The following is a 23,180-nucleotide window of genomic DNA, read 5'->3' as shown; positions in this document are numbered from 1 at the left end:
GTAGATATGTTTTTTTAAAAGAACGCTGTCGTGGTTTAACCAAACAAACGCTTACGTTTCCACAGTTAGAGATTATATGGCAGATGAATACATACCTTAACCTCAGTAAAATTTCTGCAATGTACATCATGTTCTTGTTAAAGTCCTGACTGTGCTGAAGTTTAAAACTCTGTGTTTTAATCCCCAACTCCGAGGCATTGATTTAAGCACATTGAATTTTCCCTTGTTTCCCCACTGTTCCCTTATCTCTCAAATGGAAAACAGTATTTCCAGCTCGTAAGTACTGCTAGTTATATGTGGTATAGGAGTTAATGTCCTTCTAGAACTCCAGGTTTTAAGTGTAGTTCCCAACAAAAGGTCTGTTTTGATGGGTACCAGAGTGAATTTTGTCTCTTCATATGATTCAGTGACTTAGTCAAGTGAAGCAGCAGTTTATGAAACAGGTTGTCATCTCATATTGCGGTAGATGAATAAATTAGAGTTAAGCTGTTTAGTAGAAAAGTACACAAACTACTCAAAGTAATGATTTCAATTATTAGCTGCTGAACAAGGGTCCTTGTATGTTCCTTTATCTTGTTTTCTGTATATTGTGGATCGTGTGTATATCGTGTCAATTACTTTTTTTTCTTTTCTTTTTTTAACATAAACCCAAGAAAGCACCTCTGTGTGCTCTGGATCGGTAGATGGTAGCTTGTATTTAATGAAGAACCAAAGGGAGAAACTGAGGATGACAATGCCAATGACCCTTTCATTTTGTTATATGGCATTACTCTGGTTGAGAGAACCAATGACGTTATCTGATCTCTTAAGGTATGAATAACCTTTAGTGAAATATTTGTTGCTTTTATAAATAATACATTTAAAAAAAATTAGATCTGTACTATTGCCCTCTTACTAATTTGCTCAGTAATAGTGAGAAGTTCTCTATATTTAGTTGCCGTATCTTTTCTTTGACATAACAATTTGTGCTGCTGCTTTTGGAGAACATTCTCCTCTGTTGCTTGCAATGAATCTCAAAGACCTGTAAGGGAGAAGATTTTGGAGCTAAAGAAGTTTTTTATCCTTCTCCTTCAAAATTTCTTAAGGTTCGCTGGAGGTGTGTATGGTCGCACTTTTGCTATTTTTGCTGTTGTCAGCATGCCAGAATTAAATGAGTAAACATTCTCCAGGACTTACATCAGTGTCATCATACAAACAATACCAGCAGTATATAGTGATCTGAAAGGTAGCTAAGTAGCTTCACGCAATGGAGTTGGGCACAGAAATTAATATAGGAAGTCCTTTTTTGTCTTCATATCTTTGTATCTGTAATTACCAGAGTTCAGAATAATACAGCTTTTAATATAGTAGAAATAAAATGTTCTAATAATAGGGTTTGATGCTAAGTGGAGACTGTCAGACTATTGCTCACAACGCAGTTCCCTTCTCCCCCCTACAGCAAGGCTATGAACACATTCCTTGTTTACTCAAAGAATGAAAAATAATTCAACTTTTCTTGTTAGCAATAAATATTTTAAATCAGGCCCAAATAGTTTAAATTCAGCAATTCTTAGATTTTCCTTGGGAGACCTTTTGTATACTGATACTCCTTTTTAACAAGTGTTGAAATACTGGGTATTGCTAAAAAGATGGGGAAAAAATGTTACTTTGCCAAAATTTAAGGAACAGAAAGACTCAAGTAACTGTATGTTGCCAATTCAAATTGCAAACTCGGACAAAATAAAGGAAAAACGGATTCAAAATTCAGTTGATACGGTAGATTTCAGTTCTTTAATTTTTATTTTTCAAATATATAACCTGTGAGGTAAAAGGCAAGGCAATGAGCACATCATCCCCCACCTGTGGTGCATATAGCTAGTATTGCTGCTGAAACTGTGATGAATGCAAGGGAAGTTTACCCCAGAGCCTGATCTTCCGTCATGGCCTCTCTCCCCCTGGAGTGCCAACTTCCACCTGCAGTTTTCTAGCTTTGTACGCACTTTCCGAGAAGGATGGCTGTTGAAGAATGCTCTTTTGCAAGTACTTTTAAAAAAGAGGAAGTTTGTATGTCTCGAAGTACAGTAGTTAATACTAGCTAATTTATTTCTATGCAAAACAATGTTTAACCCTTTGATTTAACTTTAGGGGTGGCTGTTGCCTTCATCAATCAGAATTGCACAAACCGTTGCACATTTGCATAACTGGATATGCTGTTGTTGCATAAAAGATGGTTGTAAAATGTTCAGCAAAATGCCACAGTATTCAGAATTCAATACAGAAGTATTTATTGAGTGGATTAAGAAATAGTAGAACTCAAAAGTAGTTTTCAATAACAAGATTTATTACTGACTAGTATCTTCTTAAGGAAATTCTGTAGGAATCGGAACTACTGTAGTGTACTCTGTATTTTTGTCAATGATTAGAAAATAAATAAATAAATCCTGTCTGATAATGTTTGTATATGGCAAAAATCCAAGTAGTAAATTACAATTACTGGGACGGAGCAAATGGTTCACAATAAAGAATTCCTGCTTAGCCCATCCTGTTTGGAGAGAAAAATGAATAATTAAATATCTATTCTTGGGTTACTGTATCTTGGAAACTGTTTCTGGAAAGCATGTGGGGTCATACAAGGCTAATACATCCTCACAAGTTCCTGTCTTAGTATGATGGTGTGGTTTAAAAAAACCCAAACTGTCAAAGCCAACCGTTAAGAGGAAAGGTAGATTGTGTTGTTTGTGTGTTAATGGTATATTGTTGTATTTGGCATTTTAAAAATTGGAGACTGCAGAAAAGATCCATGAAAATGATTCAGAACCTGGAGAACATCCTTTGTACTGAGATCCTTCAGAGCTGAGCACATTTGCTTGAAAGTATTTAGAGGAAACATGAAAACAGCAAAAAAAGCTGGAAGAGGAGAGAAAAAAAAAATCAAGTACCATATATAGCACAGAAAGGCATAATTGGAAGCTAATAATTGGAAATTGAAATAAGATGATTTGAATGAGAAGATATTTAATTAGATACAATTTATGGGTTTAATACTTTTAACAGTGAGTAAAACAAAATGATTTAGTGACTTTAAATGCACTGAACATATGAACTGAATTAAATGCAGAAAGTGATGTTTAAAAGAATGTAATTTGTATTGCAAAGTTTTACAATGATATGATAGTTATATAAGACTGTAATTACATTATCATTCTTCCCTCCCTACCCTTAAGGTCTTTGTCTTTCACAAGTTTGATGAGGAAGGGGAAAGAATTTTAAACTGCGTGAACTACCATAAAACTCTTGTTTTCTAACTTCTGAATATTTAAGTTTAAAAAACTCAGACAATGTGAACATTTTTGCATGCATTAAGATACACAGATCAAAATAGCGACAGACCAGAGATGAAAACTATGCAGAGAAAACATTAAATATTCAGCATTACCCTTTAAATCTTTATAGGCAAATTTGTTTTATTTAAACCGCCTGAACTACAGTTGTGCTTAAAGTTCTGCCTTGTTTTTTCCTCAGTTTCGTTTTCTCCCTGCCCTGAAGTCAGCTGACTACCGCTCCTCCCTTGTGATACATGCTTAGGCACCATGGTAGGGCAATCTGCCAGCTTTTAAAGGATTTACAACACCAAAAATATACTCCTCCTTGCTACTTGACACACTTAGCAGAAAAACACTACAATTACCTCCTCTCACAAGGACATTTTGGTTTAAAAATAACATTTTTACCAAACTTCTGCTCAAGTCTATGTAACACATTAAATCCTTTTCCATTGTGAATAGTCTCACAATACACCATATGCTGTATGTTATTTATCTAAATAATAAAATTGTTAGCTTGCGGAAAAAGTTTCAAGATGCTAGACTTAGAGCTTCTGAGAACTAATGCCTTTTAAATGAGGTTATACCTAGCTGTGCTGGCAAGACTAAACTTGTCATCAGTTTGTGGCATTACTGTGTGGCTTTAACAGTTGCATCATTTCCTTGTAGCATGGAGAGGACCTAGGATTTTTTTTTCGTACTTGGACCTTACTAATGTATGCTGCTGCTGTAATTAATTAAAGTTCATGGACTGTGCACTGTATCTGCCAGTCAAGTTTTCAAGCACTTCACTGATACAATGTAGTCTTACAAGTGTTTTGATCATTTTAAATGAAGGGTTTGGAAGAACAGCAGAAGAAACTGTTCTGAAGTGCTATTCCAAATTTGGGCTTTTGGAGTAAGTGTTAAAAACCTGAATCATCAGCACATTGTATTCATAACAGGGCATTTACGCTGTTTCATGTATTTTTAGAACGTAAAAACAACTCTTAACTTGAGAGAGAAGAGCATTCTTTTGCATGGAGACAGTAATTTCAAGCTAGGAGAGATGTCATTATTTTTTAAACAGTTGCAGTGCTTTGACTTGGTACAGCCAAGTTAGTGAAAACTTTTTTTTTAAAAAAACAAAAAAAAATTTTGATGGACATTGCTTGTCTCTTGCAGTGTAAGGATGTGGTTCCAGCATCAGTTTAAGCTGATCCGAGTTTCTGTTGCTGTGGTCCTGCATAAACATTCCTGCTCTTTCTCCTGCCCTGGGTACTAGTATTCATCTGGTTTATGGTAAATTAGTTGAAAGAAGTAGATCTGCAGAAAAGTAATTTTGCAAAAGAAAGTTTCACCGGACATTTTAGCGCAGGTTAATTTGCTTCACCGCAGTCCCTTTCTGCCTTGTGTTGGCAATGATGTTCCTGTTGTCAGCTGAGTCTGGAAATCTGTCTGGTTGAAATCAAACCCTGGAAAACAAAAGACTAGTTCTCAATGTAATCCTCTGTCTGAGAAGTCACACAAGTGCTTTTGTCAGCAGGGAGGAGTGTGTGGCAGAGGACTGAAGGGAGGGTGGGATTTCCCATTTTGGAGGCAGCAAGCTGTTAGGGTGGTTTGGCTGCAATCACCACTACACCACACCCGAAGGAAGGTCTTGATCGTTTGTCCTCTTCCAGCTGTTGCTGTGCTGGCTCAGGAGGTTGCTGCTCTCAGTGTCTTGGTACCAGCTCTTCAGATCTGACAGCTAATCGTGTGATTGTGCCTTAACACATGTCAGCCAAAGCTTATCATCAGCTGAGCCAGTAATGGGTCACTGTTGCTGAAAGAGGAAGGTCTTGCTTCCCTTCCTTCTCTTCTCCTGCCTGTGTGATGCATCCCCTTCCCTCTGCCAACTCTTGCACTTGCTGGAGCCATCTGTGAGCCTCCTCAGTTTGTTAGATGATGGGAAACAAGCCCTTCTTTCTTGCTGTAGGGTAATGGGTAGTCTTCTGCTGTTGTTGAGAGTTACATTTGTGGAAGAGGGCGATGAGCAACAGGAGCACGCAGCCATACCAGGAGGAGGGAAGTACGACTAGTTATGTTGAGCTTTTAGGTTGGCTCAATCCGTTTTGTGAAACCATCCCTCAAGGTTAAGTTCTTAATTTAGTGCAGCTGACCTTGACTAAGGAGCTGTCATGCAAGCTGCTCAGCAGATCAGGCAGGAAGGCAAGGACAAGCAACTGGTGCTGGGTTTGGATGACAACCTCACTGAGTATGTGGACCAATGCACATCTCCACTTGGGGTGGGGAAATGCTATTTCCACTGGTTGAGGAAAGCTACTGAAATTTCATTAGCAAAATGTACATCACACAATTTGATTAGAATGGATTGTGCAGCGACTTTTACCTCTCCATGTAAGAGACTAATACACAGAGCTTCAGAATAAAAAGTATTGGGCAATGCGATGTTTCAGATTGCTGTTATTTTTCAGAAATCATTATAAATGATGGGTTAATTCTAACTGAGAGTTTTGATTAAGAAATGCACTTTTCATTGTAATCCTGGTTTTAATTCAATTTTTTAATTAAACTGAAAGTTAAGAATGTTTTTAAAAAAAATTAGGATGTAACTGTAAACTTTGCAGTAACTAGACTTTAAGTAGAATTTTAGTCAACTTCAATAGATATACACTACATAACATGCAACAAGTGGTGATTAGGACACTGGACTGGGAGAGGGAAGGTGAGCTTGCCATAGGCTCAGGAAGGAGGTGAATCCTCCTCAACAGTGGCTGCTCTGTCTGTGAAGACATTGTTCTGCCTTATTTTTGGGGTTTTTTTTGTTTTTTTTTTTCTCCAGACACATTAAATGAAAGTAGTAGTTTGCTGTGCTTTATGAGGAACTCGTTTCAGCTTGTGGGATTGGATCCAGCTTGCGATGGAAGTGTTTAGGTACTGCCCCGCATTGGGAGCAGATGCAGAGCCCAGCCTTAAAACCACTGTAGGAACCCAGGAGGGACTTGCAGAGTTCATAGACCAAGAAGTTACTAATCTACGTAGCGAGATCAGAGAGATACGGTGCAGATAATACAGCTGGCAGGAGAGAAAATTGGTTTTGAATCTCTAATATTATTTAAAGAACAGGGTCGTCTCTGTTTGAAATGTTAACTTATTCCAGTTTAATGTACTCTTTTAACAAAATTGTTCTGGAGAAGAAGAGACAGGAAAGCAGTTCTAGCTTAGTGCTATGGGAGACCGCTAATATGCTTTAGTCTGGAATGAGAGTAATGTCTGTTCCCTTGTGAGGATCCATGCTTGTTCAGTGCTTGCTTTGCCTGGTGTGAATGCCAGCTAAGATGCTAGATAAGAGCAGGGGTTTGGTGTGGTGGTGGCTTTTTATTGGTAGCTGTTGTTAAGTGCCATCTTTTTAATATATATATTTATATATATATTTTTAATATATATAAAAAAGTTTTTTAAGCCAGTTTTTTAACAAAAAATGCATTATTTGGGTGCAAATAATAAATTATTTCGTATTTATTAGTATACAAAATCATATTTATTCATACCTGAGTAATACTTTTTTTAAAAAAATCTGAATACAGATGTAATTAATGGGGTTTCAGTTCTGTGTATCTGCTTATCATTCTGTGACTTTCCTCCCTACCACGTTACCTGACTCAAACTCCTTCAGCAGAAAGTGTTTTAAAAGTAAAATTTACTTAAAGCTTTAGAATTTGGGGGGAAAAAAAAATCCATAACATTCAAAGGAGGCTTAAAGCAGTTTCAGAAATGCAGTAGCTGAGGAATGTGCAGACCAAACTCCATATAAGCATGCTGATTGTAAGCTTACTGCCATAACATTATTATTTGTCAATCATATCTAGGCTTGCACTTAAAGGCCTGTTAAATGATTGAACTGTTTTTTGTCGTATGGAGCATTTAGGTGTATATAACTTGAGATAGAATTGCCTAGGCAGTATAATACTGATGTTATTTCAAATCAGAAGTTGATTTCTATCTTAATTTTAGAATAAACATATGCATTTATCATACTAAATACTATTTTGATTTGGTCTTCATTTTTTTTTATGCAGGTTTGTTGTTGAAGGCCATATTCCATATTTGAATGTTTTTCAGCATTTTCCAGAGAAGATGAAATTATGTGGACTTGATCTTAAGATCTTTTGTGTAGAGGTAATTTTTTTCTTAAAGGGAAAGATGAAAAAACCTGACCAAAAACCTAGTTATCTTGTGGTATTTTAATTTTTTTGGTTACTGTACTAATAAATTGATTAAACCTATTCTTATGTTGTAGAGTTCATGTTTCGCATTACTGGAGCCTGTGCAGAAACCAGTGCACTCTGTGACTCAGAGTGCTTTAATCTTTTACCAGTCTTATTAAGCTGATTACCTAAGTTAAAACAAAATCAATAAGTACTTGTGGAGAAAAAGGTATTCAGAACTGCTTTTGGAACACTCAGAAATAGGATTTGGCTTCACGTCTAAGGGCAATGTATTATCCTTTTTGGTGCTTATTTAAAATAATCTCTTGAATTTGTTTGTAGTTTCATATTCTTTTCATCACATATGGTTTAGATGCTATCCTTTGTTCTGTTTCTTGCTGTACTGGTTGAAATATATCAAACCTAAAATCTACATAAGGGTTACAGCCCTTCTAGAAGCTGAATAGTGATGGATAGTCTTGAGCAAAATGTAAATTTCCCTTATTTAAGGTTATTGTGTATTGTGGGTAACGATTGCCCACTGGTGTTTGTGTTGCAGAAAAAAAGTTTATTATGGATTTTTGAAGTGTGCAAATAAAATCTTAGCTTTTAAGAGCAGAAAGCAGCAATTCTGCTAACAGGAAAAGCTAGGTTTTGGTCTGCTATAAGGTGTTTGTAGCCCAAGCCCTCAGTGATGATGTTGCGAGTAATGTTACCGTTCTCCAATACATAGCTTATATTCAGCAGGTCGTGAGTTGTTCAGAAGCTAATCTGTAGCATTTTTATTTTTTTTTATAGCACAGCTATCTTGTCTGGATAAATAATAATTATGATCTCAACTTTTAAAAATCAGGAGATAAATTTAATATAAAACCTCTTGATTTCTTTTTCTGTCTTAGATGTTTCCTTAATAGAAAAGACACATCAAGTTGAAATGTGGGTGTAAACTTTTTTTTTTTAAAAACTCTTTTAATTCTCAGTCTCTCTGTCCTTCTTTGCCTCCATCCCTTGGAGATGTTCTTGTCTCTCAAAAATGGTTACATAGAACTTGTATTCTGGCCTGACTAAATAAAATACCCCCCCATCCCCCGTCCCCTGTCCTACAAATCACACAGATAAATTTTTTGTACGAATTGCAGCTGTAAAACTTGTACCATGCCTCAAAGTGGGAGGTCAGGTTTGCAGAGAGATGACAACAATTGCCCTTGGAGGATCCTACTGCTTTCTTTTGGGATAGAGCTGCTTCTGGCATGCAGGGTGATCTGATGCCAATCCTGAAGGTGATTTCATCAGTCCCTGTTAGCTTGCTTTCTCCCAGAGCTGTCGGCTTGGATTACTCTACTGTCCCTCCATAAGCACACTTCCACTATGGATTGTAGCATGTCCTGATGTGGGAGTGGGACTTCACAACTTGAGAGCCACAAGCTGGTCAATTTAAGCTTGTTCCACCTTTTATATAGAAAAGGAAGTCTAGCCACTTCACCCTCTGTCTTAAACACTTACATAGCGCGTATGCACTTTCCTTTTTTCACAAACCGGAAAAAAAACAAATCTGATTTTTTTTTTTTTTTTTTTTTTTTGGTCTTAATATTGCTTATGATGAGTCCGTATCTAGTGTGATCTGCTATTTAGCTTACAGGAAATTGCTGATCTAAAAGCTGAATTTGTGTAACTTTTGACTTCCATCTTGCTAGTCTGTGGTACTGACACCTGCACCCCTCGCTTCCAAAGTATAAGTAGATATACATACTAACCAAGTCATCTCTTAACTTTGTTTTCATTGAGATAGGTAAAGTTCTGTAAGCTTACTGTAGAGTTTGCTTTCCAGCCACTCCAGTATTATTGTGGGTTCCTCTTTCTAGGAATATCTGCTCCCTACTTTACCTTCAGTGTTCCTTTGGTAATGCATCCTCAGTTTTATTTAAACGTTTTTGACTACATCATTGGGCTACATCTTACTAGCTGTTTCCTACATCTTATGTTTCAGGACTGATCTTGCTGCTCATTGCAGCACTGAGATTACCAATAGTTTACCGTATCTAGTTTTGACATCTGAGTTTTGAGAAATTAAAGAGATGAGGTTATTGTCCTGGAGGAGGAAGTCAGATTGTGTAATACTCCATCCTGAAAATGCAGCCTGCATTCTTTTCTCCTTGGTGTTCTGTATATAATATACTATAGACAATTATCTTCAAAACCTTTATGGATTATGACTGTTAATAACCAGGCAGGTAAGATGCTTTAATGCCATTATTTGTTGTGCTTCAAGTCTGGTGAATGTAAGCTGCAAACATGTTCAGAAATCTTGATAACTGACAGGACTATTCAATATGTCTTCTTTTTATTTTGAACAGATTTTTAGTGCATTTAATTGTGTCGTGCTAATTCCCTGCAGCCCAAATTTGAATCAAGAAGTAGGTATGTCGTAGTAGCTTGAAGGATTTGAAGTCGTACTGAGTGTCATTTTATCAGTGAAGTACAGATGAAGCCTAACTTGATAAGGCTTATCTTATATAAAAACATTCTCAGTGGCTTAAAGTTTTTTTTTCAGTGACAATTTCCCAGATACCCAAAATATACTGAATTTGTACAAGGTTGAAGTTGTTATAGCTTTAAAAAAATAAATGCAACAATTATTACAAGGTGAGTCATATCTACTTTTTATCTTTCTATGTAGTGACGTGTGTATGTGTACATGCACAAGGGGTTTTTTTATGCCTTGTCATTTAGTAGTAGTATTTCATATGCAAGGAATGTGACTAGTCTCAGGCTTTCCAGCTGATGAACTTCTGTGCTGTGTAATACAGGACTGGAGTCCATATCACTGACAATTTTTCCCTGTCCTGTGTACAATTTAGCAATTAGAGGTGATGGCAGCATCTGTCAAACAAGGAGAGGCTGAGAGAGCTGGGATATTTATCCGTGAGAAGAGAAGGCTGGGGGGGATTTCAGTAATGTGTATAAACGCCTGACAGGAAGGAGTGAGGATGGAGTCAGACTCTCTTCTTGGTGGTGCGCAGTGGAAGGACAGGAGTCAATGGGCATAGACTGAAATACAGGAAATTCCATTTAAACATAAATCTCTTTTACTGTAAGCATGATTGAATGCTGGAGCAGGCTGCCCTGAACTACTGTGGAGTCCACATCTTTGGAGATGCACAAAACCTGACTGGACACAATCCTGAGCAACTTGCTGTAGGTGACCCTGCTTTGAGCAGAGGCGTTGGACTCAACAATCTCCAGAGGTCCCTTCCAACCTCAAGTATGCTATGATTCAAATGGTACAGTATGCCTTGTATTCATTTCACATTTTCAGTGCAGGTGGCAGATAAGCCCTTCATATTTTAGTAATGGAACAGCTAGTAAGAAGGGCATAATTTTTCATTCTGCCCAAACTGAACTTTAAAATACCTGCCACAAAGGTTATCGTATCTGGACACCTCTGTCTAGAAGTCTGGGAGCTGTGGGCGTACCTGCCTCATAAATAAAGAGAAAAGGAACCTCCACCTCTTTGTATCATCTTTATCATGATGCATAACTGTTAGACACGTGTCAGGTCCTAGCTGGAGGTAAGTAGTACCTCACAAGTATTTTATGAAGGATAAAAGTGCTTTATAAAAGATCTTTGTGTAAAATGAGTTGTTTATCTTCCATATGTGTTTATCTTTCCATTGCTCCATGTCTCTCTTCTAAGCGTTCACTTGATTAGTCATCCTATTTATCCCTTCCTGTATTAAAATCATGTGTATGTTAGAAGTTAGCCTTTGGTAAATGGGTTTTACCTAAATGCACGATCAGAGGGTTCACAGGGCAAACAGCAGCAGTATCAGGATGCTCCTGCTTAGTTCAGAAGTTCTAAGTTTCCAGTACAAGAGAAGAAAAGCAAGTTTTCATCTTACTCTGCAAAATTTCATTTTTCTAAAACAAGTATTCTTATTCCGTTTGATTAAAACCTTTTTTAATGCATCAGGAAATAATAAGATACTTAAGTTTGGGGTTTTGTTCTATGCAGGAGATCAAGGGATTTTTTTCTTGCTATTTGCAATTTGTTTAATGATAGTAAATCCCTGCTGATCTTGAGTCTTGTGCCAGTAGCCAAGTGTCTTTGATGAGTGCAGTCATCTTTTCTCTTTTAGGTGGAAGTCATCTTTGTTTCCTTCTTAATGCAGAGGATATCTATTTCTTTAAAAGCCTGCTAGTGTAGGAGTTAAAACAAATTTGTAAATTAGTAGTAGTATGTATGAAGTTCCGTGGGTAATTTGCTTTCAGCTTGTTTTATTTTTATTGATAGTATCTGTCCTCCAGTGGAGCTACACACAAATTCCCTCTTCCATTTCTGCTTGAAGTAGGGATACATCCTTAAGATACACATCCTCTATTTTGCTTTTAGGGATTTATCTTTATCCTCATACAAAATTGATTAAAGCATCCCTTTTTCTCTTGAGCTAGCAACAACTTGTCCTTGCCATAGATCTGTTTTTCCTTACATTTTTGACTCAGGACTGTATACCTGATTATCTTTTATGTGATTATTTTGTTTGTGCTTTAAAGTTGGTTCTGCTTTGCTGTCTCAAGTTTACCTTTAGCTTTCATTACTTTTTATAAAACTCATTACTTTTTGCCGTATTTTACCATTAATGTGTTGCAGATTGATTTTTTTTTTTAATGTCCAAAACTAATTTTTGTTTTTGATTCTCACGTTCTTAACACACACATGCAAACTTAAATGTACGTGTGTGTATATATATATATAGGTAAGCAGGTAACTCCCATGGCTGTTGGGCAACATGATTTACTAAGTATTGAAGATAACAAACACGTCACTTTGGAGTATGTGCTGTGTGGAACAGGATAGGTGTAGTCTCATAAATATCCTTTGGATCCTGTTGTTCTGAAGAGCTTCGGGAATGGTCGTCTTTTTAGATACACAAGTATCTGGACTTGGCAAGGAGCCCGATGTGTGACCTCAGTGAAGTTCCCTTCTTTCAATCTTTCATCCAACTTTAAAATAACTCCTTTTTTCCTACACTTACTAAGAATCTGTTTTTTTCCTAAGGGATGGGGGGGCAAGGAGAAAGTTGAGCTTGGCGAGTGTTAGATGAATTCTGTTTAGAAACTGTCCACCAACCTGCCCTCGAAGACAAAAGGAATGGGTATTTACCTGATTATCCTTGCTACTACTTCTGCCCTGTAGTGGGGTCATAGAATGGCTTCTCTGTATGAGCCTTTCTCTTTTTTTCTTTTTTTTTCTTTTCTTAATCTTAGCTGGAAGTAGCTGCACAATTCTAAGTCTGTCTGAAACCTTCTGAGAGGGCCACTGAATGCTTCAGTGTTGACAGAGTGTTGTTGATATACCTTGCTGTCTAGGAACCTGTATCTTAAAAATGCTTCCTTTTTTGTTTTATGATTTAATTCCATTCCTCTCTGTCTTCCTCTGTGTGTTTTTGTTTGTTTGTTTTTTTATAATCCACTGAGTATTGCTGCCTATAACAAGAAACGTACTTATTTAGACAGCTTTGACCTTGCAACATGAGAAAATTAATATCCAGGTTACTTTTTGGTTGTCTTAGTATACATAATTTTTTTTATTTCCTTTTACAAATCCTACCTCCAACTTACCCATATTAACAGAAGCACTGTTTAGTTTGAATGCTGGACTATATAATTCATGTATTTCCATCCCTAGATGTCTTGATTCTTAAATAACTCCTAGTGTTACTCTTCAGGTTTTTCCATGATACAGAAATGCTTTCTAAACTTCCAGCTGAGAGGGATGTTAGCATCTTCCTTACCTTTGTCTGTGGAAAATTCTTGAATGCATCCTGGTAAAGTGGCAGCAATATACTGGGCTTGTCCACAACACTAATTTCTGACGAGGAGAAGAATCATGAAACTCAGAAGCATGTGTCAGGATTTTCTCCCCTTTCTCCCACATAACTGAAAGGCTTCTTGTTTTTTTCTTCTCCCCGATACCTTTTTTTCTTTCAGGCTTACCTTTCTGCATAAAAATGATGTCTGGTTTTGTCTGTCAGATTAGGCCAGTAGTTCTGGGCAGCTCTCCATTGTGTTCAGTTTAATAAGAATTTTAATTCATGCTCCATTATGAACTGGTGTTGGCTTTGATGGGAAAAGGAAGAGTTTGAAAAGAAATATTTGCTGCCCTAAGAAAAGGTCTAATTCATCCAGGGTCGTCTTTTTCCTTAAAGTAACCTGTGATAGGTGTTGAAGTAGGCACCATAATGTGTTTATAAAGTAGACTGGAAAACTTTAGCTCTTTTGAAAATGTGCCACTTCTGTGTGGAGTGTTTTATTCTGGATGATGATTTATTTTATTTGAGTTGGAGGAGTATATACCTTGAATGCATGTGCGCACATACAAACTCTCCCTAGCTTGGATTATTAAATTTCTTTCCTCTTTTATTTGGGAATGAAAGGCTTGCTTTAGATATTGAGAGATGATCATTCTTCTCTATGCTGTCTGGAAACTTTCCAATTCTTTGGTTTCTTCTCTTTCTGTATCCTATAGCTTGTATTTTCTTTTTGTTCTTCTCTTCTGTTTTTTTTCTTTACTTTTTTTTCTTTTTTTAAAATTTTCCTTGATTTTATTCTTGGCAGCACTTTTGTATCCGTATTGCTCTGCCACTAATCCTTCTGCAGCACATCTTTCTATGTCAGCTTCAAATCTCACTCCTGCTGAGGATTTGAGATCTGATTTCTGAGATGAATTTGCCAAGATTTTCCTCTGGTATCAAGGATGCTTCTGTTTTGCTCCTTCGTTCTGCACACTTTGCTTTCCAGCGGAGCAGCTCTTGAGTTTTGAGTACAATTATGAGTTATAGTCTTCCAGTGAGACTTGGTAATTTTTTTTATTTGGGTCCGCTTTAGCTATCCCATAAAGAAGGAAAAAGGTTTCAGAGCAACAACGCCAGTAGATTGTGCTGTCTTCCTTGTGGGAGCTGGAGCTTCAGTTGTCTCTCTCCTCTTCTGACCTTATGAAGGTTGCTTGACTGACAGGATATTTTTAGCTTCCTTTTTTCCCATTGCCATTGTATTATTTTGCTCAGGATCCATGCCAAGCTAATCATTCTAGAGTTCCTGAATCTACCCTTTTTTTTTTTTTTTTTTAAATACTGCATATTAATGTGGAGAGTCCTTTGATGTTTAGAATTTCTTAAGATTATTTAAAAAACAACATTTGTGTTTCAGAGAGCTCCTCAGTTATTTCCTTGAAGCTTCTTGTGTGTAAATTACCTGGGCCTCTCCTTTGTAAAATACTCAGTTTTATCAGATACTGGTTTGCTTTTTTGCAGACATAATTTTTCTCTTCCTTACATATGATTTTAATGAGATGGAATCGTATTCTTTTTCCAGTTACAGAACAATCTTGCTTTCTCTTCGTATTTGTTTCATGACTTACCCATTTACCTGTGGCACTGAAATTCAAGGGGTTTGGGGTTGTTTGGGTGGTTTTTTTTGTTTCCCTGCTGCTTATGGCTTAGTTGCCTTTACCTTTTGTTTCATTGCTGAGTATCTGTAGTGCTGTTTCTTGCGGTTTTTTATCCAGGAGATCGTCCCTGAGCACTATGCAGTCAAATCCCCCCTCTGCTTCAAAAGGGGGATCTTTTATTTGTGGTTTTCCCTTTATCCCATTATCGCGCAATAAAAAGAGGGATATGACAGACCTGTCTGGGAGTGTAGTGACCTACTAGGACTGTATTTGGAGAGGTCTAAAGCGTATGCTTCCATACCTAGGAGTCACACATTTTTGTATCGTTTACTATCCTACTTGAGAACAAGGTTTAAATTCGGGACTTGTATCCTTGTGCAGTACTACCCAGTGCAGGACTTGTCTTCCAGGTTCAAAATGATGATGTAATGTTAATCATTTACGTTACAATATGGTTAAATGTTGCTGAGTTTTACCATGGCAAGAAGGTTAAAGATATCGAACCTCAGATTTAGCCCCTCTTTCCGATTCTTTTTGTTACAAGCAACATTACGATTGGAATACAGTTATTAATACTTGTGCTCTATAAACATTTTGTGCCTTGTGACCATCTAACAACTCAGTTGCTCAGTAAAAACTGGTTTGAATTAAATGGGGATGTGCCACAAAAATGTATTTGAATCAATTCAGCATTGTTCAAGCATAGTAAAAGCCATTTTGTTTTGTAAATTTAGCTGACAAGTTTAAGTAGTTTAAGACGCCTCCTGATTTTGATTTCCCTGTGAATGTTGGGGGCAGAAGAACTGTCAGGTAGCCTGGAGGAAAACATAAAATTGGAGGGTTTCTCATGGATTAAGAAAAGAAGATTGCTCAATATTTTGACGATTACCTGCTTTATACAACCAAAACTAGGACTTCATTGTAGTCTTCAGCTTTCGAGGCTAATGACTCAATTTTAGAAGTAATTTGGCATTCAGTCCTCATTAATTTCTAATCATCTCTGCCAGCCTGTTATAAAGTGCGAGGGGGTTCGTGTAATCTATGCTGCTAGGATTGGTTGAATAATTTGGCTATGTTCTGACCAGAAGTAGCATCGGTATTACAGGTTTCTTGAAAACTAGTTCTTTGCATATACAGTACTGAATAACACATGAAAACTGTCTATCGCTTCTGTATCTAAGTGTATTGCTTGGCTTAGTCATATTGGAAACACCTGTTTGCATTTTCTTGTTAGATGCTTTGAGCTGCTTTTGTTTTGTTTCCTGCAGTCAGGAGCATATCACAAATTGATAAAATATTTTACTGTGTTTGAAGTGCCTAAACTTAGACAGATAGGATCTTCCTTGGGAGGCTTTGAAAAGTAGCTACCTCTCTCACTTACTGAGAGCATTTTCATTAGATAACTTAAATGTAGATACTGAAGGAGGATAGATAGAGATTAGCAGGGGGACTGTTACTGGAGTATTGATGCTTCTCTCTTCTTGCCTGCGCTCAGCTCTTTGCCCAGCCCTCCAGGAAAGCTCGTAGCGTTTGCATGCTGCTTTCACTCACAGTGGTAATTCTTCCCACCTTGCACCAAGAACAAAGCCTAAGTACTTCATCATTCTTTCGAATACAGAAAAAATGAGTATCTTCTCACGTAATAAAATAAATGAGTGGTGAGCTTTACACACCACTTTATACTGTGTGGTGAGCACAGGAAAGAGTGAGGTCTGTACTCAAACCATGAGGTGCTCAGGGAAGAGCACAATGTCTGTGAGGACGTTGTTACTTGGGGATGGCTGTAGAGCACTCTGCTCGTATCTGCCCTTCTGTGTACATAGAGCCAGGGGCTAGATATTCTGGGTAAACTCTAGCAGTGGCATAAGCTTATATGAAGTTGTAATACTGACCACTGAAGATCCTTAGAAATCTCATCATGACTGGTTTTAGCATCGCTAAAAATACAGGTATTTGTCCTGCTCCTCAGGCTAATGCCTTCTTCAGGTTTGCTGGTATCGTTCCTTGGTTTGTACCCTAAATTGGATGCAATGTGGCTGAGTGCTTTTATACAGCAAATGACATTTCATTCTTTGTGATTGTTTTATATCAAAGATGCTATTTATGGTACTATAATTTCATCAACTTAAAAGCAGAAGGATTAGCATTTGCTTCATTACAGTGTTTGGGTATGTGAATAGAAGTTTATAAACTTGACAGTATTTCTTAAGTGCTCATGTTTCTTTAGTTGTGGGTGTGGATTTAGTCTCCTAATTATAGTACTCTTCTAGGAGGGGCAGATGAAGTGAATCACTGTTCTAGGGCTTTATGTTTTTTGTCCCACTGTCTACAGAGGAATTTCATCGCTCCTTATACTTTTGTATTCTGCATATTGCATGAAGTCATTGTACTGAAATTCTTACTGTGGAAATCATTTATACCATTTGGTGACTGCTTTGGTATTGCTAATTTGATTGGTGACAACAATGCATTCTCTAAACTGACATTACTGTTTTGAATGCTGATATGTTAAATCGTTTTCTAGCCTGAAGATGGTTTTTAAAATAAAATGGTCTGCTGACCGTTTTTGATGAGTAAACCTTGTAGGAAAAAGTAAAATGCATATCATTGGTGCAAGTAAAGACTACCTACGCTTGCAGAAGTCATTTTTAAAGAAGAATGATAATTTTAAACAAAAATCCCAGTGTAAACAAAAGTATGCCTACAAATTGCTTAGTCTTCATCATTCTATTCAGTCTTATTTTTTCACTTTTGTTCTCTTCTTTCTTGATAAAATTCTTAATCCTATGTTATGAGCAGTTTTGAACAAGTCTTGAAAAAATGCTACCCTCTTGATCAGATTTATTGGGGGGGGGGGAACAAAAAAAAGGCAAACCTGCCCCATTCTGCATCTACTGAAATATGTAATCTCTGAGCTTCACAGTTACAAGAATACAGATGGAGCAAATACAGCTTGAAATTTCTCAGATTTTCTTCCTGTCCAGCAGTTGACTTAAAAAAAAATAAAAATCTTGAGTCTATCTGGAGAAAATAGCAGTAAGTAAAGAAAGATTGAGTGGGAAAGAGACCTTAAAAGACAGATACAGTGCAAGTTTTGGGTTTTTTTGTATGGCATCATTACAGTGGGTAAGCATTACACATTAGTCTTTTGTTTTCTTTAGAATATTATAATAATTCATTGACCCATGAGCTGCTATTAAAACACACAGATATACTTTTTTTTCCACCAATGTCTGTTTTGTGTCCAAGCACACCCATGAAGTACATGTCAATCAACAGATTTGTCCATGCTGTTATGTTTGTTAAATAGGAAGAGATTTTACTTTTTAAAGAATAAAATTTGTAGCTTTCTCTGAAGGCTGGTGTTATCAATGCTATTATGTTCATGTACCAGCCTTAATTTAAATATCTGTGTGATATTAATTATACATGTTTCTGTAATCCCTTCATGATGCTGTTTTCAAACATGCCGTTGTTGTAGCCCAGCTACATTGGAATTATTTTCTAATAACTCCTGACTTCTAGGAAAGAAATGGAGATCAACTTTATGTTAATGTATAAATCTATCATGCACCCATATTTTAAATACTCCATGGAATTCTGGTTTAGTTTTTTTGCTTTTCTTACCCTCCCTCTTCTCAAAGTTATAGAAGAACTAAGAGGTACAGAGAGTCACAAGAAGGATCATCAAATGTAGGGACAGTTTTCCTACAAGAAACAATTAACTTTATCTACTTACCTTTCAACCTAAAGAAGAGGTGACTAAAAGGAAGATGGGGCAATAGTTTGTAGAACGTGTTTAGAAGGCAACTGTTCAATGTCTCTTCCAATACAAGGACTGGGAGGTGTCAGAAAAGGTTGCTGGTCTGCAGGTTCAGAATCAAACAGCAGGAAATCCTGCTTCATCCGTTTTGTGGGTAACTGGTGAAACTTCTCGCGGTAGGATGCTCTGGATGTTAAAAGGGCCAGATAATGACTGGACAAATGCCACGAAAGAAAAGGTATCTGGAACTAAAAAATGCAGAGATCTCACAGCTGACTCAGCCACAAATGGTGTGAAGCTGGAGAGATACTTGGAAAAGTGTCATTGTGGCTTGCTTGGTTCCTGAATTCCTCCCTACGCATCTCTCTTGCTTGCTGTTGGATGCAAGGCTAAATAGATCTTTTTGGATTGATGTGGTGCAGCCACTTTTTTTTTTTTCCCCTCTGGGATTTCGGTTAGGGTTTCACTTTGTGGTTTTTGTGTTCTGGGGAGACTTTTTTTAAGATCGTAAAACTTCATTTTTCATTAACTAGTTATCTCACAACAACTCTTTTTTAAGTCATAGTTCAAGCCTTTAAGTTAGGTGAACTAAATACCGTCCTTTAAAGTTTCAGATTTAGAGATCTGGGGATGCTTCTTATTCAACTTGAAAAATGTTGAGGAATGATTAAATGGTAAAAGTATGCAAAATCATTGCTTAAAAGGGGTATCTCTAGCCTATGGCAAAGAATCCTAAGCAATGAAAACTACAGTTTTCTTAAGGAAAAACTTTGCTTTTTGAAAAAAGATTTTGCATGCTGGTATTTTTCTAGCGGTCCTTTGGTTTGTTTTGGTGGAGGAGCTAAAGGAATTGCTTGTTTAAAAGCTTACAATGTAAAATTTCTTACTGTTGGGTAGCAGTGATGATCCCAACGCCAGGAGGAAGAAGGAACGCTTGCAAGAAGTCTGGCCTAGAAATGTGGCAAAAGGAGAAATGTGAAAAGCCATGTAAGAGTAAATAAATTCTAGGTCATGGGGAGCTATCCTGGAATGGCAGAGATCACAGCTTAAGGGTTTTTGCACTTTACCTGTAATATTTCTAAACAGCCTTCAGTTCTGTGCAATTTTTCTTGGCCCTAAAAATAAGCACAGGTCTTGGATTTGTGAATAGATTAAGCTATTACTATCTTCTTTTCATGTCTTTGAATAGCGATTAAGGTTTTAAAGTTAAGCATATGAAATTTAGGAATTACTGGAATGAATTTGCTTTTAGCTGAGACTGATGTATAAGTGCACTAGGGTGTCATCATTAATCATTTCATCTCGTATTGTTTCTAAACCAAGATAGCGTCTTAGTTTAGCATGCGGAAAATAATGAGCTGCTCCGTGTATCTTTTCCTTTTCTTCACTGTATGTGGGAGTTTAAGCCTGCTTTAGCGCATGCTGTGTGAAGCCAGCACAGTTGCAGAATGTTTGGTTCTTATGCTTCTTTTGATGCTGGTCATTCCCCCTTGTCACGCGATGGTGCCTTCAGCTGCCCGGTGGCTGCTCCTCCAGGGCCGGGCTCTCAGGGGTGGTGGTGTGCTGCTCTATCACAAGGTGGAAAACTGGGACAAAGAGACCTGCCTGAGGCAATGGGGTGGGTTTGTGGCATCATCGTGAGGAAACCTGAAGACTTCCTAAATCCTGTAAAGTTGTCTCCGTATTTATTTTTTTCTTCACACTGGCTTTTCAAAAGGATTTCATATCACTTAATAATCTGCTACTGGCTAATACCCATGTCTTCAAGTCATCACGCAGCTCATAGGAAACTGCTGCCGTTTGGATTGTCTCACACTCCAGGTTTTGGTGGATTGCATATTTATGTTAGTTTGGATCAGATTCAAATGAAGTAATTCCTGACTAAATCTATTAATAAACTCATGAATGCAGCTCAAAATGTTTGTTCTTTTTCTCCCAGAGCATTCGGACTGGAATGACTATGGCTTTCTGCTTCCCTGGGAAGTGTATCCACCAGACTGGCTTTTAGACACGTTCCTCTGTTTGCTGAGGTCCTTTTCTAAAAACATTCAAGGTCTGATGTGTAAGAGCCTCTTTTCCTGACTAAAATTTGGATGAGCTTAATTGCCATATGATTTTTTTTTTTTCTTTTAGTGGTAACTATTTAAAGAATTAAAATTAAGACAGAAGCCAGTCATTCTTGTTTATTTAAAAAAAAAATCTTCTAAGAGGTATAAAATTCTAGCCATACAAATTCTACTAATCAGCTATGCTGCTTTTATTTTCCAGAACAAGCAGCAATTCTTGCTTTGGTCTGCTGGTATTTTGAGATACCTTGTAATCTTAGTTTTGTTGGGGGTGGGTATTTTTCTATCTGTGGGAATTTTTTTTCTGTCTAACTCCGTATTTCTTTGTGCATTTTAACAGGTGCATGCAGTACTTGTTCAGGATAGAAAGTGGTGCAGAATGAAAAGAAGCAAGGGTGAGGCTTTTATTTGAAAGAAAAAAAAAAGCTAAGGAGGAAGTTCACTGCTGAAAGGGTTATTGTAATCAAGTTTATCATGGGAGCTTGCTGTTGTGTAACAGAAACTCTAGCTTGTCCATACCTGTCTTTAAAGCATTACTTAATGAAGAAAGAAAACAAACCTACCAAAATATTTATGAAATTCAATAAAATTTGTTCCAAAACTCTTAAATTTCAATACATTATGACAGTTCAGCTCCTTATGGGATTACTCTCTCCATTTGTAGAAAAACTACATTTTTTAGAAAAGTGGTATTTGTCAGAGTTAGCTTGTGAGCATGGTCAGGCTAACATTCAAGTATGTGTCTCTGTTGGTTTAATAATATTGAAACTCATTTATTCAAAACCCACTTTAGCCAGGAATCATGTAATGAACAAGATGTCTTCCTCTGACAGTAGCATATTAAAAGGTCTGCTATGCATCCAACAAAAATCTCTTCGTTTTTTTTTTTTTTTTTCCCCCAAGTAAAGGAGTACATCTGTACTGGTTGTTCAGTTAGCTTTTTCTCTTGTGTGTGGGTTGCTGGCTCATCCACATGCCATCTTGAATTCTTCAGTAAAAACTGCCTGTGTCAATTTAATGTAGTCTAATATCCTAGCGCACCTAGATTTTTTTTCCTCTCAAAAATGCATAAACATTGTTTATTGAATCATCTTCTAAAATTAATCTTTTTTTCTATACAAAGATCCTTCTCACTTCCTCTGCAGCAATGATCAGGAGTAATTTGGGATTTTAAGATGTAGTAGCTGGTTCAGCTGAGACAGTTATCAAAGGAGAGAGCAAGAGAGAGGCTGCCAGTGTGACTTTTATGATATTCAGATGGTATCTTGACTTTTCTTCCCCCATCCTCCCCCTGCTCATTTGTTGCCAGGCAGATAATTTGGGCAACATGTTTGCCTGGCTTCAAGGTGGACAAATTGATTTCATTATCTTGTGTTAAACTTTCAGTTATCCTTTCTGCTTGATGAGAGGCTTGTAAAGCAGCAACTATAAGTGTATGCTTGGTCTCTTTATGTTTTTTTTCTAGTGGAAGAAGTCGCATGAGATGCATATTTCTTAGCAGTTATCTAAATGGAGTTGTAGCAGTGTCACCCGTCTTTGTTCTTCTTGTCATTTGGTTCCCTTTTAATAACTCCAGGCACACCCTCTCGCTGTTACCTCAGCATCTGTATGTGATTCATGGATATCAGGGTTTGAAGAAACGTATCCGCTCATTTAGTCCACATAAAAATGGCTGCCCTGAGTCAGACTTGAAGCTCGTTGAATCTGGTCTCCCATTTCTGATAATGACCTAGGAAAGGATGTAGGAGCAGGGTGCAGTGGCTCTCCCCAGTATACTTTCACACTTGGCAGCAATTCACAAGTCTGGGACACTTCTACACAGCAGTGGTAGCAGTGCTTACAGTGCCCTTTACATAGCACGTGTCTTTTCTGTATACGCTGTGCTCTGGCAAAGAAGGCGTTCATGAAAAATTTAGCTTGAGACTACACAGAATCTAACTGTGCAACAGAGTTGACTACATTAGTTTTGCTATCTAACCTAGCTGGGGAAAAAAGTATTAGTGAGTGCTGCTTATTTTTTAAAGTTTGTATTCATAATAAAAAACAGTGTTAAAGCACATTTAATTTGCGTGTGATGGCTATGGCATTAGTTTGCTGCTGTTCCAGGTGGGAAGGTGATTGTCCCTGAGAGGTGGACAGAGGTTAGGCAGGGAGGACAAAAACGTCGTTTAAAAAATATACATTGGCCAGATTCATTGGTGCGTGTTTGTATGGGAGGTAGCCAGACTGTGTACTGTGAGAGTACACACAAAACATGGGGGAAAAAAAAAAAAACTTCAGTAGTCTAGGAGTTTGGGCTAGCCGATGACATTAAGGATGTAGTACGTAACGATTGGTTCACAAGGTCATTTCATTCAGTTTTAAATACTAATTTGGGTGTAAATTTCACAGCTGATACAGTTATTGTCTTTA

General features: G+C 37.3%; 1 protein-coding gene across 2 annotated transcripts in view; it reads left to right on the top strand.

The window, feature by feature from the left end:
* Positions 1 to 23,180, top strand: part of TAF1B (TATA-box binding protein associated factor, RNA polymerase I subunit B) — a 50,394-nt gene that overhangs the window by 7,551 nt on the left and 19,663 nt on the right. The window contains exons 7-9 of one of the 2 annotated variants that reach the window (XM_076332798.1): positions 654 to 810; positions 4,467 to 4,559; positions 7,364 to 7,463. In XM_076332798.1, coding sequence (XP_076188913.1) covers positions 654 to 810; positions 4,467 to 4,559; positions 7,364 to 7,463 — 350 coding nt within the window. The remainder of the gene's footprint in view (positions 1 to 653; positions 811 to 4,466; positions 4,560 to 7,363; positions 7,464 to 23,180) is intronic. The other variant, XM_076332799.1, reaches the window with a different exon arrangement.

This window comes from Aptenodytes patagonicus, chromosome 3 (genome assembly GCF_965638725.1).
Source record: "Aptenodytes patagonicus chromosome 3, bAptPat1.pri.cur, whole genome shotgun sequence".
NCBI lineage: Eukaryota > Metazoa > Chordata > Aves > Sphenisciformes > Spheniscidae > Aptenodytes > Aptenodytes patagonicus.
Note: the sequence above shows the minus strand (reverse complement) of the source record. Positions and strands in the feature narration are given on the sequence as shown.